The sequence below is a fragment of the Mirounga angustirostris genome, unplaced genomic scaffold (genome assembly GCF_029215605.1).
Source record: "Mirounga angustirostris isolate CCGP_5_RB_7025 unplaced genomic scaffold, mMirAng1.0.hap1 SCAF_3, whole genome shotgun sequence".
NCBI lineage: Eukaryota > Metazoa > Chordata > Mammalia > Carnivora > Phocidae > Mirounga > Mirounga angustirostris.
Window position 1 is genome coordinate 66,313,353 of NW_026991711.1, and position 15,844 is coordinate 66,329,196.

Sequence of the window (15,844 nt, forward strand, 5' to 3'; positions counted from 1 at the left end):
GATAATGCAAGAACTCCCACAACATGAGCATCTTCTCTAAATAAGAGAGATAATATGATCCAAGATGGTTCATTGTTGTCTGTAAGTCTTTGATTTTAATTGAAGCAACTTTGGTATAAAGTTTAAAATGTATGTTGGCTTATTATGAATCTCTGACAGAATATTTAGATACTTAAATAATTATACACTGCAAAAGAATCACAGAGAGTGAGAGCGAGAGAGAGAATAAGCAAGCAAGAAAGAAGTTATCTTTGAACTTGGCTATAAAGATCTATATTTTGGCTTATTCTTAGTCTTGAATTACTCTATAAGAATCTACTTTCATGTTCATAAAAGTTAAAAAGTAATACATTTAAAATATATCAGTTATTTGCATATTAAATAGTAAATGATTTATATTAACATATGGAAAACATTAAACCCAAACTGCACTGATAAAATGAGAATATAGCAAATACCATGGAAATTTACACATTTTTATGGAATTAAAGAGTATTAAATTGGCATTTATATACCAACTACTTATAAATATTTAAGATGATAATGAATAGGACTAGTTTAAAACTGGATGGGATGAAAAAGGAAATAAAAAGGAGATAAATGATGACAAAAATTCAAATAATTAAAAAAAATAGTACCTGTACTTGTTGGCGAATTTATTTCTTGTCTGATGTTTCTACCTGGTTGGCTTCCAGTTCTTGCAGTCTCTCGCTGGGGTTCTAATATGTCACGATACTTGGAAACCATCAGAACCGAAATGAAGTAAACAACAGCTAGAGCTAAGAACTGTGCCTGCTTGCTATCATCCTGTGTAAAATGAAAAGGCAGTTCTGACATTCAAATTTTTGAAGTTATCAGAGAATAAGAAACTACTATTTCATTTTCTTTATGGAGGCAAAATATGACATTTAACTTTTATTAAAACTTCTAAGTATACATTGTTATTTAATTAGTATCATTTAAGTATAAATACAAAACTCCAGAAATGTATCATGAGTTATAGGTTGAAATTTAATTTCAAAAAATGAGAATGTTAAAATTTTGCATTCATGCCACAAAATTTTATTCTTTGTCCTCTTCACCATTACTATCCATTACTTCCATAACTACAGAATATGTGTATTTATAAAATACACAGAAAGCATAAGGATGAAAGAATAATATCTGAATAAAAATCAATAGTTCCAAATGTTATAATTTAAAAAAAATAGAATAAAATTATAATTGAGATACATGTACAATTCTAACATATTACTACCTTAAGAGACTATATGACTACAAAATAGGGGAAACATAAACAATGGGGGAACAGAAAATTGAACTTTATACAAACTCAATATGAGCTAGAAGTATGATATGGTAGCTTAAGAAAAGTCAATGCAACCTCTGACTGCATAAATAAATAAAAATAAGTAACAGTCCCACTCTTCCACCCTGGAAAAATGACCTCTAAAACACTGCCAATATTTGAGGCTCTGAACTTCAAAAGCTCAATGACAAAAATGGAAGTTTTCCCAGTGCAACAAATTGGTAAAAGGTATGAAAACAATTGGTGAAGTTAGGATACAGAGAGAATCGTTTCAAAAAAGCAGACTGCAGGGGCACCTGGGTGGCTCAGCTGGTTGAGCATCAGACTATTAATTTCAGCTCAGTCATGGTCTCAGGGTCGCGGGCTCCACCCTCATAGGGGAGTCTGCTTGAGATTCTCTCTGTCCCTCTTCCTTTGCCCCGGCCACACCCTTTCTCTCTCTCTCTCTCTTTCTCTAATAAATAAGTAAATCTTAAAAAAAAGCAGGATGCAGTCTAGTAGAAAAGATAACTCTGTAAGTATGCTTTGTAAAATATAAAGAGCTGCATGTAGGGCGCCTGGGTGGCTCAGTTGGTTGAGCGACTGCCTTCGGCTCAGGTCATGATCCTGGAGTCCCTGGATCGAGTCCCACATCGGGCTCCCTGCTCGGCAGGGAGCCTGCTTCTGCCTCTGACCCTCCCCCCTCTCATGTGCTCTCTCTCTCTCTCATTCTCTCTCTGTCAAATAAATAAATAAAATCTTTAAAAAAAAAAAAAAAAGAGCTGCATGTAACCTTGAAAGCCTAGATAACTATATTATAGGGAAAAACTGATAAGGAGGCAAACTTATAACCTCTAATACCACTTTCAAATTAGCCTGTATCGAAGGAATCAAATGTAAATGGTTATAAAGCCCTTTTCTAAGCTAGGTAAAGGTGACACTTCAAACCAAAACTGCAAGTAATTACTGTGGCCCACAGATAATAGGTAAAAAAATGTATGATATGAATAAGGAAAGCAGACATGCATTAAAGTCTAGCAACTCCATTCAAGGCACTTTTTATTTTTACTTCATTTAAGCAAAATGCAAACAAGATTCAGAATGTATGTGCATTTGTCAGAAAAGAAAGCAAACAAGAAATATTTACTAATAATTTAATACTATGAAATGGGATTAGTACAGCTAATACAGAAAACTACCAAAACAGATTAAATTTGTTCTGAAATATTATAAACTTAGTATCTCATACTCTGAGGGTGACAGGCAGCTTTCCTAGAGATATAGTTTCTTAAAAGTGTTGGAAATACATACTCTGTGCACTATAATGCTGATGGAATAAATATATAGAGAGGGGACACAATCAAATACTTAAATAGTTATTATAAAGGAAAATGAAGTGCAATCCTATCAACAAAGATACTGACCAGGAATGAATTCAAACATAGCTCAAGCTGTGATGGACTGTGATATTCTACAACATTTACATTTCCACCACTGGAAACTCAGTGCCAGGCAATTAAAAAGCATGTGTGGAATGAATGCATGTTAACTACAAAGTTGCAGAGTTGCAAACAACAGATATTGTGAAGTGTCCTAGCCAAGCTAACGTCTCCCATATATATGGCATGAAAACAGTTGCCTTTTCTTTTCAAATCCAGATCTGCAAACCAATTGTGCTGCTTATTCCCAAAGAGTTCTATCTTTAAAAATGAAGCACAACATCTGGAGAACAAGTAAATTTTTATACAAATTAATTGTCTTGCCTACATATTTTATTATTATGAAGACATAAACTCTTATGTTTCCCCCATCTGCTTCAGAAATGGGTCCCTCCACTATTCAATCTTGAATCAGTAATATAATTAACTCTGAAATCCTTTAAAAATTTTAATGCTTCAACCAGGATGTTAAAAACCTTCTATATCAACTTTTAAGGATTAAAATTACTTCAGTTTATATAATTTTGTATATAAAGGACCTAGTATAGAAGAATACTGAATTTGTTTTCAAATTTTAGTTTATTGGGAACACTGAAAACAGGGTTGATTTTTTTTTTTTTAAGATTTTATTTATTTATTTGACAGAGAGAGAGACAGCTAGAGAGGGAAGTGGGAGGGGGACAAGCAGGGGGAGTGGGAGAGGGAGAAGCAGGCTTCCCGCCGAGCAGGGAGCCTGATGCGGGGCTCGATCCCAGGACCCTGGAATCATGACCTGAGCCGAAGGCAGGCGCTTAACGACTGAGCCACCCAGGCACCCCAAGTGTTGATTTTTAAAGTCTAATTTTATTTCTTACCACATAGCAAATTTTGTCACACAACGCTTTTGCCTAGATTTAAACAGTTCATGTGAGTTTAAACCAGCAATGTCTTCATAAGAGAAAAAAAGCAAGATCAAGATACATTTATTGCATATTGTATATATATATGTATACAATGTACATATAGTTTTCCTTAAAAACCTAATTTTTAATCTCCTTTGTTTGTGAAATTAAGGCAATTAAAAATGACTACTGATTCACAAAAATTTCAAAAGTCAAGTATAATTCTTAGCATGATATCTACAATTGATTCTAAAATATATCAACTGTCAAACACTTCCATCAGGTGATGGGAGGAATGCACTTGTTAAGAGCACCAAGTGGTGTACAGAAGTGTTGAATCACTACATTGTACACCTAAAACTAATTATTACACTGTATGTTAACTAACTGGAATTTAAATAAAAACTTAAAAATAAATAAATAAATAAATATAAAATAAAAGTGAAAACAGTATCTTAGAATCTATGAAATATGCTGATGAAAAAGAGAATACTTTGGAGAGGTCTACCTTAAGGTTCTCACCACCTCATATTACCTGGGGGAATCTTAAAATTTCTGAGTCTTAAATTTCTCTTAACCCTTAAATGGAAGCTTATGATAATACATATTAAGTGTCTGAAACACATTATAAACTCAACAAACACAAGTTGTATTACCTTAATGATGTTTGGAAGGTACATCTGGGAATACTTAATTCCCATCCTTCGGGAAGAAAGCTAGGCACCACTGCTGGGTTATCCAACATATTTAATATTTAACATCTAGGAGTCTTAGAAAAAATTATCATAATCTACCATAATAACCTAATGCAGAATTTACTAACAATGTAAACATAATGTCACACTTAACATAAACCTCTTCTATGTTAGGTCTGAGTGTGCCTCTTGGAGATGAGGATATGCTCCATGTTTTAAACATTTTTCATTTGAAAAACATTCTTTCCATAGCACATTTTTTCAGGATGAGTAATTCTAACTTCTAAATGATGAACCTGTTAGTGATTTTTTTTTCCACAACTGGATTAGAGTCCAGATTATTATAAGACTCTTACATCATGATTTTTATACTATCATGCATTTTATCTCCATTTTTTTAAAAACTATTTTATTATTTATTAATTACAAAAGAAATATGGGTTTATTACAGAACATTTGAAAACACAAAAAAGTATAAAAGACTAAAGTATAAAATAAAAACTGTTTACCTAGAGATAATCATTAATAGCCCTTGGTATATTTTTTCTAGTCTTTTTTTTTTAAAGGTACACATGTACGTGTACATACGCTCAACATAAAAATGTAGATTTGTGTAATATAAGTACTTTTGTATACTGCTGCTTTCCCTTAAAATATATAATGACCATTTTTCTATGTCACAAAATTTCCCTCAAAAATACGATTTTAATGGCTGCGTAGTGTCCCACTGAATGAATATACTATAATCTATTAAGCTGAAACTCTACTGTTAGGTATTTGTAACATTGCCAATTTTCCTGTAGGCATCTTTGATGAGCACATGAAGTCAGATAACTTCTGGGTAGAACCACTGGGTCACAGGGCGTCGATATTTGTAAGAGTTTTAACACATAATGCAAAAGAACTATTCAGGAAGTTTATCCAATTTAAACATCTACCAGTGATATATAACAGAGCATGTTTCAATGCACCCTTGCAATGCTGGGTATTATTTAAAATTTTTATTTATCTAATACTAAAAATATCTCACTTATTTTAATTTGCATTCCTTTGACTACTGGTGATACTGACTTCATCATGTATTTGTTACCTTATCTTTTATATTTAATATCCACTATCTAATTTTCTGTTGCTATGTTTGTAATTTTTCTACTAATTTATAAGAACTGATACATATTAAAGAGAGTGACAATTTTTCTGTTGCAGATTCCTACCATGCAGTATTATGCTGTGTGACTTATATACGTTTTAACCACTTTCTAAAGTACAAAGTACTCATCCAACTTATTGTTAAATATAAATTTAAAATACAGACTTTCTTACTCTTCATCTCAGAGTCCTGAGTTCAAGCCCCACACTGGGTGTGGAGCCTACTTAAAATAAATAAATAAATTTTCTTCTGTGTTTCATAAATCATCAATTAAAATAAGAAAAACAGACTCCAAAGTGGCTGGAAAACAATAACTATGTTAAGGAGTAATGTCAATATTGAATCTGCTGTAAAATACTATATATGTTTCTACGTGATTTGTGAAAAGGCCAATCTTATCTTTACTTGAATAAGTGATCATATAACTGGGGTGTTCCAAGAAACCATCTCCATAAGCTATCTTTTCCTTAAGCTTTACAAAGCTACTTTTGTAACTCAACTTCTCATAAATACCTATCATTTTTAAAACGCAGATCTTCTTTCAAAAGTAATTGCTGCCCCTCAAAAAAGTAATTGCCAGTAACACCTTAGTGAATTAATTCCTTTTATCCATAGTACAAAGAACGTTGATAATAACAACATAGTACCTAGAAATGGAGCAAGGAATACAAAAGAGAAAAGTAGGTGATTCAACACAAAGTGAATCATAATTTTTCAAGGTTATCCCCAGTCTTAGCATACACACAAACTAAATCAAAATTTTACATCACCTAAAAAAATGACGTATCAATAAGCTTTCAGAGAAAGCAAAGGCTCAATCATTCTATAATCAGAAGTATGTCCTAAACCTACAATTCTTGACATTAGGACATTTAGTTGTACTTGCAGCTTTCTTATAAAATTTAAACTTTTTTACACAAATGATAGTGGAAGATTTTTTTTCCTGGGAAATCAAGCAGGTATATAACTTACCACATCCCGAAAGACGACAGCACGAAGGCGATTAATATCAACATCCTGAAGAAGTCTATCAGGATCTTTAATAGGAGAAAGGTTACCTGGAACACTTTCTAATGGAGTCTTAAAAAAGAAAGAGAATTGTTAAAGAGAAAATAGCATAATACAGAAACTAATATAGGAGAGTAATTTCTAGTATCTTTAGGCATTACCTCCCCATCACTGAGTAACATTTATTGACAAGAACACTCTATGACAAGACACTTCTTCTGTTCTCCTCTCTGCTATTGTCACAGTTTCACCTACTCGTAGTGTTCTTGTTCTTCATCACCACAGCTACCACAATAGACTCAGAAAAGTAGTAAGACTGACACGGAAAAGAGACTGATCTTGGACTTCAGAGGATTTGAACTCAAACTCTGCTGTGTAACCTTGGACTTGTTACTAAAATTTTCTGAGCCTCACTTTCCCAATCTCTACTTAATAAATCTCTTTGAGTCATTGGGTTCATTTGTCCATCATGCTTTTATAACATACGAGATTACTACATTACATTGCATGAGATGTTATATGTATAAATATGTTATGACCTACAAAAACCTAAAAAAGGTAAACAAAAAAAAATGCAGTCATAGCCTTAATATTAAAGCTGAAAGACATTAAAGATCATAACGACCAAAAATCCTTTTTAAAGTTGAAGATACAAAACCTTACAAATTTTAAGTTAATGTCTCACATAGCAAACTAGTGAGAGAACAAGGTTCCTTGAAATTCAGTCTAGTACTTTATCACTTATACAACATTTTAAGGATTGTGTGGATTAATTAGGTCATATACACAGAGTACCAAATACAATTCCTGCAAATAGAATAACTTGTTACTCTAATTAAAAATAAATAAACTTCCTTCTAATCTTCTATACACTTCAATTATGATATTTCACTCTTAAATTAAGATGTTCGATTCCTCTGCAGCACAGGATAGTGAAAAGAATAGGGCTTAGTTATTTGGTTTCCATTATAATTCCACGACTTACCAGGATATGACCTTAGGTGAGATATTAGCCTCTCTGGACCTCAGCTATATCATCTAAATAATAAGCTAATAATATTTATCACAGGATGATTAAAGAAAATAACACACTGTTTACAGCAGAGATGAAAAGGACACAATTTACAGCACAGATGAAGAAATTTATAAATATTTGAACTTACATATATCATTTTATATTTTATAAAGTATTTCCATATCCACAATTGAATTTGATCTTTATAAAGACTTTTTTATGGGTAAAGCTCTTTTTTACAAAGTATAGAAAGTGAGGTCCAATGAAGATGTATGACTCAGGCAAGTCTACACAGATTAGTATTCATCAAAATTATCTACGGTTCACTTACTAAAATCACATAAAAATGCATAAACACAAGTAGAAAAAAAAAACTCTCCCTCGCCAGGTCCACTGACTCGCTTTCTTAAAATGTGTTTTCTTGCCAAGTCCACTTTTCCCCTAATATTTCTGCATCTATAGCTTATTAACCATTTTTCATTGCCAAGGTTCTTGCTAAAGAGACAGTGCCTAGCTCAACTAAATTACTACAAAATTCCTTCACATTGGACTTTTCTCTCCATGTTCTGCAATCAGAGTAATAGTTAGTTTGACAGTCTTGAAAAGTTCCCTATTATCTAGTGAATTCATTACAGACACTTTAAGATCAAAGCTCTCAAAAATACTAATTTATTTATTCATTTCATGAGTATATAGACCTGCTAGAGAGAGGAAGGGAATTACTATTAATTGAAAGTTCACTGTGTGTCAGGAATTAACTAAGAACTTTAATTACTGCTTTTCATTTAGTTCATAGAAACACCTTGTAAATTAAGATTTGTATCTATTTTAAAGCCTGGAAAACTGAGGCACAGGAGACTAATTTGTCTTGGGTCACAAAACTAGTTACGGGGTAGAGCCAGCATACAAACTCAGACCTGTTTGATTCTAGAGTTACTGCTCTTTGGACAGAGTACTGCCAGTGTTATATATACAGGCTCTGGAATTACAAAGATGGATAAGATATGTACATACCTTCAAGTAACTTACAGTCTACTATGCCTACACAAATAACATGAGGCATTCTTGCTGATGTGTTCATATTTAATTTTCTAAGCAATGGAGAACACTTTGGAGACTTGTTAGCAATAAAATATGGTCTGATTATTATAGGAATGTTTTCTGACAGAATTGAAAAAGAGGCTACAATATATATTAAATATATGGTTGTTCTGTTTGAAAGTTACAGAAGTTTGAAGCCATAGAACTACTTAAATGAATTAAACTTCTATTTCAAGTCTTCACTTACTGAGCAGAAAAAAGGTTTGTCAATATCAAACATCTAGTTACAAGTGTAGTGTGTGATATGAGACATACAGGGTCTTATGAAAATATCAAATAGAGGAAACTACCCTAGACTGGGGTGGCAGTAAGGGTATCTGAAAACATTTTCCCCAAAGAGTAGCACTTAAGCTGAAGCCAAGAGTCAAATGGATTTTAACTGGATGAAAAGTTAAGGATGGACCCTTCAAGCAAAGGGAACCTATGAAAAAGTCTGAAGACAAAAAAAAAAAAAAAAAAGATTCTCTGATGAACTAAAGTCTATCATGTGACTAAAATGGCAAAAGCAAGGGGGTAAGAGGATAAAGCTGCTGTTGGAGAAGTAAGCCAGGGTCAGTCATGCAGGACTATAAAAGTCATGTTAATAAAACTTTGATGTGATGCAAAGGGTCAGTTAAACATGTGATAAAGAGCTAATTTAAAATGAGATTTACTGGTATATTCCAAAATACACTATTCATTCATTTCCTGGGCATTCAATAATATTATGGGAGTATCTATCACCAAAAACATATCCACTTAAAAAGTATAATTCATATATTGAGCTCTGTGAAAATATTTAACTATGAAAAATAGTAATAACTAAGAACTTTCAGAGCAATGTGTACTGATATCCTTACAAAAATCCTATGAAGTAGAATTATTAGTACCTTCATTGAATAAACAAAGAATGCAAGTCTCAGGTTAAATAATCTTGGTAATACAATTATGAAGAAGAAAAGCCAGCACCGAAGAAGCCTACAGCGGTCTGATTACCAAATCCTTTCTCTTTCTTTACACAATACCATGTTACTTTTTTCTCAGACTTAAAAAAACAAATTTTAAGGTACATTATATTTAACATAGAAAATGTTTAATTACCTTTGAAGATGCTGTGGCGGTCACACTTTGGGGAGCTTCCTGAGGTTTACTGCTGCCATGGGAAGATTTGCTCCCCCTGTCTCTCTGTCTCTGCCGACATTCTAAACAGTTTCTCACAGCAACACAACAAACTATTTAAAAACCAAAAGCATATTATTAATATAAGTTCTTGACTCTGATATGTTGAAAAGAGTTGCTAGCTTTTTTTTTCTTTCCCTTTTCTCCATTCATTATTCCTAAAACCAACTAGAACAAATATTTTTAAAAATTATGAAATACAGTAATGAAAAGTACATATAAAACATGTGTAGTTAAAAAATAAAAACAACACACCCATATACTACCAATCAGCTGCAGGAACAGAATATTACTGAAGCTCCCAATATATCCCTTCCTAATATCTCCCCCCTCCATCGTTTAAAATCCTGAATTTCACAGATCAATAAAAACTTTTGAAACTTCATATTCACATTTGATAAGCTGTTCTGATTGACAAGACTTCTTCAGTAACATGACTACTTGGTGACTAACTGAGCACAGCTCCCCATTTCAGGAAGTGACAGAGCACCGCAGTGCAGACAGTCTGAGTCCCAACACCCACCTTTCTGTGTGGTGGGAAAGTCTACAGCCCTGTCAATAAGCATTCCACACGTACAAGCTTTTCACTTATTTACTTATTTTAAAAAGTCATATAGTAATAAACAGTACAGATTCTGGAATCTGACCACCTGAATTTTGCTCCTGGCTCTGCCCCGTATGAACTATGTGATCTTGGGCCAGCGGCTTAAACTCTGTGTGCCTCAGTTTCCTCATAAGTAAAATGAATATAAACATAGTAACCTCCTTACAGGACTGCTGAGAGTTAATTGCATTAATATATTTATAAAGTGCTTAGAAGAGTAGACAGCACAGATTGATATATAATTGCTTTGTTATTATTCACTTATAAAACTTTCCTGTAGATGACAAAAAAACAAATTGGCTAGGAAATACTGGGATAAAAATGAAATTAGCAGTATAACTTTGAAATATATTCAGAAATAAAAGCTCAGAATAACCAAATAAATGCTGGTTTTAAGATACTGAGGTACTTAAAAAAATTTCTCTGTCCCAGAGTTAACTCTGTCAGCTATTGTTAATTATCAATGGATATGTCCATAGCGGCCACAGTAAATTATGCCACACCTGTTGATTGTCAGAGAGATGTTAATGTGGTCAATTTCTCCATTAGAATGATTATGAAATGATTCCACTTAACCTGCCCATCTTTAAGAAATACAAAAGGAAAAAAGTAGGTTTCATTCCATCATTCTTAAAGCAAGTTATTATTCCTACCTTGGATCAGAACAATTTATCCCCTGAAACTATACACGTGTAGATTTTTATATAATTTTTAAAATTATGGTTAAAAAGAGTACACGTCAGAAACTTCTTCCTATGTAATGCCTTACTTTCTTGTGTCCTACTCATGCTCTAAGGCAAGTATAAAAACGATTGCTTGCTGGTCCCTTGTAAAGTCTAAGTAGTATAAATAAATTTCCCCTTTAAGAAAGGTAGGATATGTAAGAATGGATGTAAAGAGATGGACTAAATTTACTAAGAGTTTTCAATGCTAACTTTTCTTTGCAACACAGGGTTGTAAATGAACAGTATAGTAAAGTAACGTTTGTTAGTGTTAACTGCTTACTCTGAGAAACAATGACATTGGAATAGTCAGTTTTATCCTTTGGCATTCTGTGTATAAAAACTATGTCACTGGTCTTCCAACATATTTGTGGGTCAGGACAACTATCTTCTATATTAGTTTACCAAAACAGGAGTCCTAAGGGGATTTACATTAAAATCATGTCAATGAAAAATGTTACAGTCCTATTGATTTTGAAATAATTCAAAATATATTTGACTTCATTTCAAATTATAATCCATTAAAGATGATCAATTTCATGAAATCTCCAATGTGATGATAGCACATTTTTTTTAATTTAGTAATTCTCAAGAATTACAATGTAATCTCTATACAACATAATCATTAACTTGTATCATCAATACTTTACGTACCACAGAGCATCAAAAAACTAAACTGTAGGTAATTATTTAACATGCACCATTATTCTTAACAGACTTACCTAACCTTAGGCACTGTCTCATTAAACCTCCAGAAGACATGTTTTTTTCAGCTTCAATCTCACTAAAATTTAGAGAGCTGGCAAATACAAGTACATCAACCATAGCCATCAATCGGCTGAGGAAAGTTACTGCTGTCTCAGCTGACATGCCTTGTGTCACTTCAATATTTTCCAATTCCGTCTTTAAAAAAGTAGAAGATTTAAGTCTTGTTTAAAATTTGGAAATATAATACATATACATACATGCTACAGGTAAACAGTAGTTCAGCATATCTAGTATATTTTCTAAACAAAATAAATTATAAATTATAAACTGATTCCACATATCAAAAGAACTGGTTGTTAAATTTAATTAGTTTACCTATGAATTATCCTTGAATAAAGGAAAAGTCCATTTTTAAAATGAAGGATAAATTTAAATGTCTCACTTACAAAACTATATTCCAAACTTAAGATCATTTCATAAAGATATTTAGGAATAATTACACATCTATATTTTACTACTTTTGTCTTATTTTATTAATAAAGATATAAAATAGATACTTTCCTAAAATCTTCACTCTCATTTATTAAAAGATATGCTTTAACTTCTCTTTAGTATAAATGCGTGATGAGTAATAGTAAAGATATATGGCACTTCCAATCGGCATCAAAATGAGACAACTGTTAAATGAGAACACATAATAATTTCTTACCCATTTCAGAATAAACTAAGTCACTAGGTATCTCATACATACAATAAAAATCTAGGGTAAAAATAATCAAGAAAATCACTAATTCCTCTAAAGATATTAATTTGTGACCTATAAGACACTAGCAATAAGAAGCATCAGTAACATTCTAGTTAGGTACAACTATACTTTCACTAAAATATTGTCTATGATAAAATACAATTTCATGCTTTCAAAGGGAATGTCACAAAGTAGTATTTCTGGAGATGTGTAACTTTGTATTTTATAAGCAACAGCAACATTTCTTATTTTAGTTTTCATTCTGTATTATATAACATTTTAATTATTTTGGTTCATTATAACTAGGCCTCATTTTCTCAGTGCCACAAGGGGCAGAGAAAAGTAAGAAGTGCTTTATAAATAAAAAGTACTACTGCTTAAATTTTCTGAAAATGGGCACACTAGCCATATTGATTAACCTTACTTCTTTACCAAATGATAAATTCAACTACAACATAAGCATATATTACAGGTATCTACTCCTATTTAATGTTCCATTTTGATATTGTTTATGCCCATCAGTCTACCTAAACAGATTCCTGCTCACATTAAAATGGAAATGTCAGCAGGAAACACTGATAAAAAAAAACAAAAACAACACAACTCTTAAAACACTTCTTGAGCACAAGATGGATAATAAAAATGATAGGTGACTACTGCAAGCACTATATAACTAAACTCCATTCTAAATGGAGTATAAAATGTAACAACCTTTCTTCCTTCCATTTAAAAGCAAAATAGTGTTAAAACCATTCTCTCTAAAATGAGCTTGAAAATAGACAAAAATTTGTTTTCAATTGTTGATTTACATTATGCCAATTCAGTATCTGTGGTCTAAAGAAATAATTCATTACTTGGATTTCTTAAATACAGATTCCTTATTTCCTAGCACTTCATTGATATACAGCATTATTTCATAGCATGAATTAAAAATCTGTGATTACAACACAATAGTTCATATTAAAAAGCAAAAAAAAAAAACTTTACATAAGAACTCTTTCAAATCTCAGTTAATACAAGTGTCTATAATGGAATGGAAGATCTGGCCATTGCTTAGGTCTATCAAATGTTCTAAATAAATTTTCAAAAATATTAGAATTCTATAATATCTATAGATGCATTCTCAAAGAAATTCATCATTTTGAATTACTCAAATTGTAAGATTTATTTATTAGTTATCACTTTATTAGTTAATGGTCTTATTTTCATGTCTTTTGTGGTCTACTAGGTCTAAACTTCAAAATATGTTTTCATTTTTAAATGACTAAATTACATACAGAAATTATTAACAGAATTATTAATCAGCCATGTAATTTGCCAAACTGTTGTTTTTGACTAAAGAAAATAAAATTTTAAAAAGCATTCTTAACACAAAAAACCAAAAAGGGAGTTCTTAATTAATTCCATATAAAAGTAATTTATAATTTTGCTGAAATGTTATATAAACATTATAACATACATTTAACAATAAAGATCACTCACATATGATTATTATTAAATCCTAAAATAATATATATCCCATCCAATTTCCTTTCATTGGAACCAACTAACATCTGATTGTACATATGAATGAAATTTGTTTTCATTATATTACAATAGTTTAGTCTAAAGGTTATTGTGAATAATAATTCATCAATGCATTGAGAAAAAGTCCTTTTAATTAATATTTTAAATATACCAAAGATAGGTCTAATATTAAAGATGGTATGGAAACTCAAAATATAACCAAGTCAAAAATTTCATAAATAAGCAAAAATAAAACTGAAAACTGAAAACCTGAAAATTACTGAAGTAATACTAACCTTAGAACCCTGGACATGCATTAGACAAAACAGACAACAGATCAAAAAAGTACAAGAAAAGGAAATTATTAAAATTAAATAAAAATACAATGTAAAATTGAAACACAAAGTAATATATTAAAAATTATATTTATTTTATTAGAAGCAAAGTTCTTAGAAGAGATATTCCTTTTATAAATTACATATGATTAAGATTAAATATCAAATATTTAGACTAATGTTTATTTTATTTCATTAGAGTAACTCTGCCCAAATAACATATAAATTATTTATATTTATATAGTTCATATACTAAAATTATGCATATTCTATTTTATAAAATAAATATATTTTCCTAGCAGATACCTAAGGAAGCATTTTAATAAATAAACTAATATGATGTCTCTGTAAAAGCCCTAACTCAGTACTGGGTTAGGCAGGAATGACTTAAGGAAATAAACTATTTATACCAACCTTCTAGAATTTTCATTAAGGAATCATGTTATAATTTGTTTTTTAAAATATTTGGAGCCCTTCCTATAGATCAAAATCCCAGGAGTCAAAGAATAAAATACTGTAGTGATTATAACTTAAAAACCATTTTCCCTTGCTAGAAAAGAACTTACTGATACACTAATGAGGCCTTCATGTGAACTAAGCTAACTATATAGATATTATACTAAATTTCAGAGTCTTAACTAAGAATTATATTCAATATATTCAAAAGTGTGGCTAGAATTAAGTTTCACAATTAAAGTCATCAACTATTCTTATTGTCTGATTTTTGACAACAAATATATGTGAGCATAAATTTCAATAAACACCATTTTCATGGTACACTGTATAGGAAAATGCATAAAAGCCTCCTGAGAATACTACAGTATGATCAGTATTATGAGACAAACAAAAAAATTAGTAATTTAGTAATTAGTAAACCAGTAATTAGTAAATTAACTCCACATTCTGATAATGGTAAGGAAATACAAACTAAATTTAAGATCTTGTCATCATTTTTTTGACAGAAAATATTGCTCTTCTTTCATGATTATGAAACTATTAGGAAAGCCAGAAGTATCAGTCACTATTATTTTTTTAAATAGACAAATGACACTGAATTAAATTCTAAACATTCAGTGTTTTGGATGGTGGACCAAAATGATCAACTTAAAATCACAAAGTGATTATGCAATTTGTATTTGATCCATGTTCTTTGCTTCTCTTCATTTTTTTTCCTACAACTCCTTGCTTTCACTCATGACCAACTTGTACAACATATAGAGAATAAAAGAAAGGGTTCAACTGACTAGTCATAGAAATACTAACTCTAAAAACAACATCAATAGCAACAAAAATAATTCCTCTTTCTAAAACCAAAGATTGGTCAAACTGTATACTAAGAAGTTTAAAATTTTTCCCTGGGTACTAAAGTTAAACCCACTCGTTTAATTTATAGACTTGAAACTATTTTTGTAATTTATTTTCTATGCTACATAGGACTTTAAATAATCTAGGCAAAGCTAAAATTGCAAAAAGTCCTGCTTCTTCAATG

The 15,844-nt window shown here is 31.2% G+C and overlaps 1 protein-coding gene across 9 annotated transcripts in view; it reads right to left on the bottom strand.

Moving 5' to 3' along the window:
- The window catches only part of NBEA (neurobeachin), a 680,995-nt gene that overhangs the window by 434,103 nt on the left and 231,048 nt on the right, over positions 1–15,844 (bottom strand). For all 9 annotated transcript variants that reach the window (XM_064586204.1, XM_054506303.2, XM_064586203.1 and 6 more), the window contains 4 exons: positions 11,784–11,964; positions 9,658–9,788; positions 6,426–6,533; positions 639–807 (listed from right to left, as the gene is read on the bottom strand). In XM_064586204.1, the coding sequence (XP_064442274.1) occupies positions 639–807; positions 6,426–6,533; positions 9,658–9,788; positions 11,784–11,964 (589 nt within the window). The remainder of the gene's footprint in view (positions 1–638; positions 808–6,425; positions 6,534–9,657; positions 9,789–11,783; positions 11,965–15,844) is intronic.